The sequence below is a fragment of the Bos taurus genome, chromosome 15 (genome assembly GCF_002263795.3).
Source record: "Bos taurus isolate L1 Dominette 01449 registration number 42190680 breed Hereford chromosome 15, ARS-UCD2.0, whole genome shotgun sequence".
Classification (NCBI taxonomy): Eukaryota; Metazoa; Chordata; class Mammalia; order Artiodactyla; family Bovidae; genus Bos; species Bos taurus.
In genome coordinates, this window is record NC_037342.1 from 44,699,589 (window position 1) to 44,701,164 (window position 1,576).

The 1,576-nt window shown below is 41.1% G+C and overlaps 1 protein-coding gene across 1 annotated transcript; it reads right to left on the bottom strand.

Moving 5' to 3' along the window:
- Positions 1–293: 293 nt before the first annotated feature.
- OR5E1 (olfactory receptor family 5 subfamily E member 1) lies at positions 294–1,229 on the bottom strand. The gene has a single exon (NM_001390164.1). It carries the CDS (start codon positions 1,227–1,229, stop codon positions 294–296), a length of 936 nt encoding a protein of 311 aa, NP_001377093.1.
- Between the last annotated feature and the right edge of the window lie 347 nt (positions 1,230–1,576).

The window sequence follows — 1,576 nt, forward strand, 5'->3', positions numbered from 1 at the left end:
TTCCCATATTACCACCTAATTGACAGTTTCTATATTACTAATATCATTTTCAACATATGAAGTTATTAACAGTCTAGCTTGTAAATCAATTCTGATTAGTCTATGATAATTACTTGGATTAAATATTACTGTCTGAAGCAAGTGGCCTAGTACTTTTGATCTTTAAAGAATCCAAATTATATTGATTGTTTATTCTGGTTGGATGGTGGATAATAGGCTTGTGAAATTTCAAACAGATTGGTTATACCATGTCAGTACATCACGATTTCCCAAAGCTACCCACTGAAAACTCACTATGACTCCTTGCCCTCCAGCATCTTCTTCAGGGTGTTCTTTACTTCTGTGTTCCTCAAGCTATAGATCAGGGGATTGAGCATGGGAATTATAAGACTATAAAACACAGAGACCACTTTGTTGTACTTCCATGAATTCCCTGCTTTAGGTTGCCTTAGGTACATGAAAAATAGTGTGCCATAGAAAATGATGACCACAGTGAGGTGGGAGGCACAGGTAGAAAATGCTTTGCACTTGCCTTCTGAAGACTGGATTTTTATGATGGAAAAGAGGATGCAAATGTAGGAGATGAGGACAGTCAGGAGGGATCCAGTGAGATTCACTGCAGAGAAGATCAAGAGCTGCTTTTCTTTGCTGTGGGTGTCAGAGCAGGAGAGGGCAAGGAGAGGGGGGTCAGCACAATAGAAATGGTGGATGATGTTGGAGTCACAGAAAGACAACTGGAAAGTCAGAACTGTCTGTATCACAGAGTTTAGGAAACCATAGGTATAGACCCCGATCGCCAACTCCTTGCAGACCCTCTGAGTCATAATGGCTGTGTAAATCAAGGGATTGCAGATGGCCATGTAGCGGTCATAGGCCATTGTAGCCAAGAGGAAGCATTCGGTGGTGGCAAAAGCACTGGAGAAGTAGAGCTGGGCAAAACAGCCTGAAAAGGAGATGGTTTTTTTCTTTATCAATAAATTTTGCAGCATCTTGGGGCCAATGGAAGAGGAGTAACAAAGATCAATGAAAGCCAGGTGGCTGAGGAAATAGTACATGGGGGTGTGGAGCCTGGAATCCATCCTGATGAGCAGGATCATGCCAAGGTTTCCCACCATGGTGATGAGATAAATGACCAGGAACACCACAAAGAGAGGAAGCTGAAGCTCAGGACAGTCTGTGAATCCCATGAGGACAAATTCTGTCACTGTGGTATGGTTGCCTCTTGCCATCTTGTTCTTTCTCTTGCTGAAAAAAAGAAAATATGGCTTCAAAATGATTAGATATTTACAAACAAAAGCTTCTTACCTCTTTGTTCCAGTACAAGATGACCAAAATTTGGGTTCACAATCCCAGTGATTAAGAGCCATCATTTAGCTTTATTCTGCTAAAACAGACGCAGAAATGTCTGAACTCATTCATTTTCTCTTTTGATGGAGATTTACAAATTGACCTGTAAGTGGCACCAAGTTACACTCCCAACAATTTTGTACAAGAATATTGGTTTTCCCACAAACCTGATGCTATGAAATTTTAAACCTTGGCCGCTGCGATGGTAAATATTGGTAACTTGTGTCTC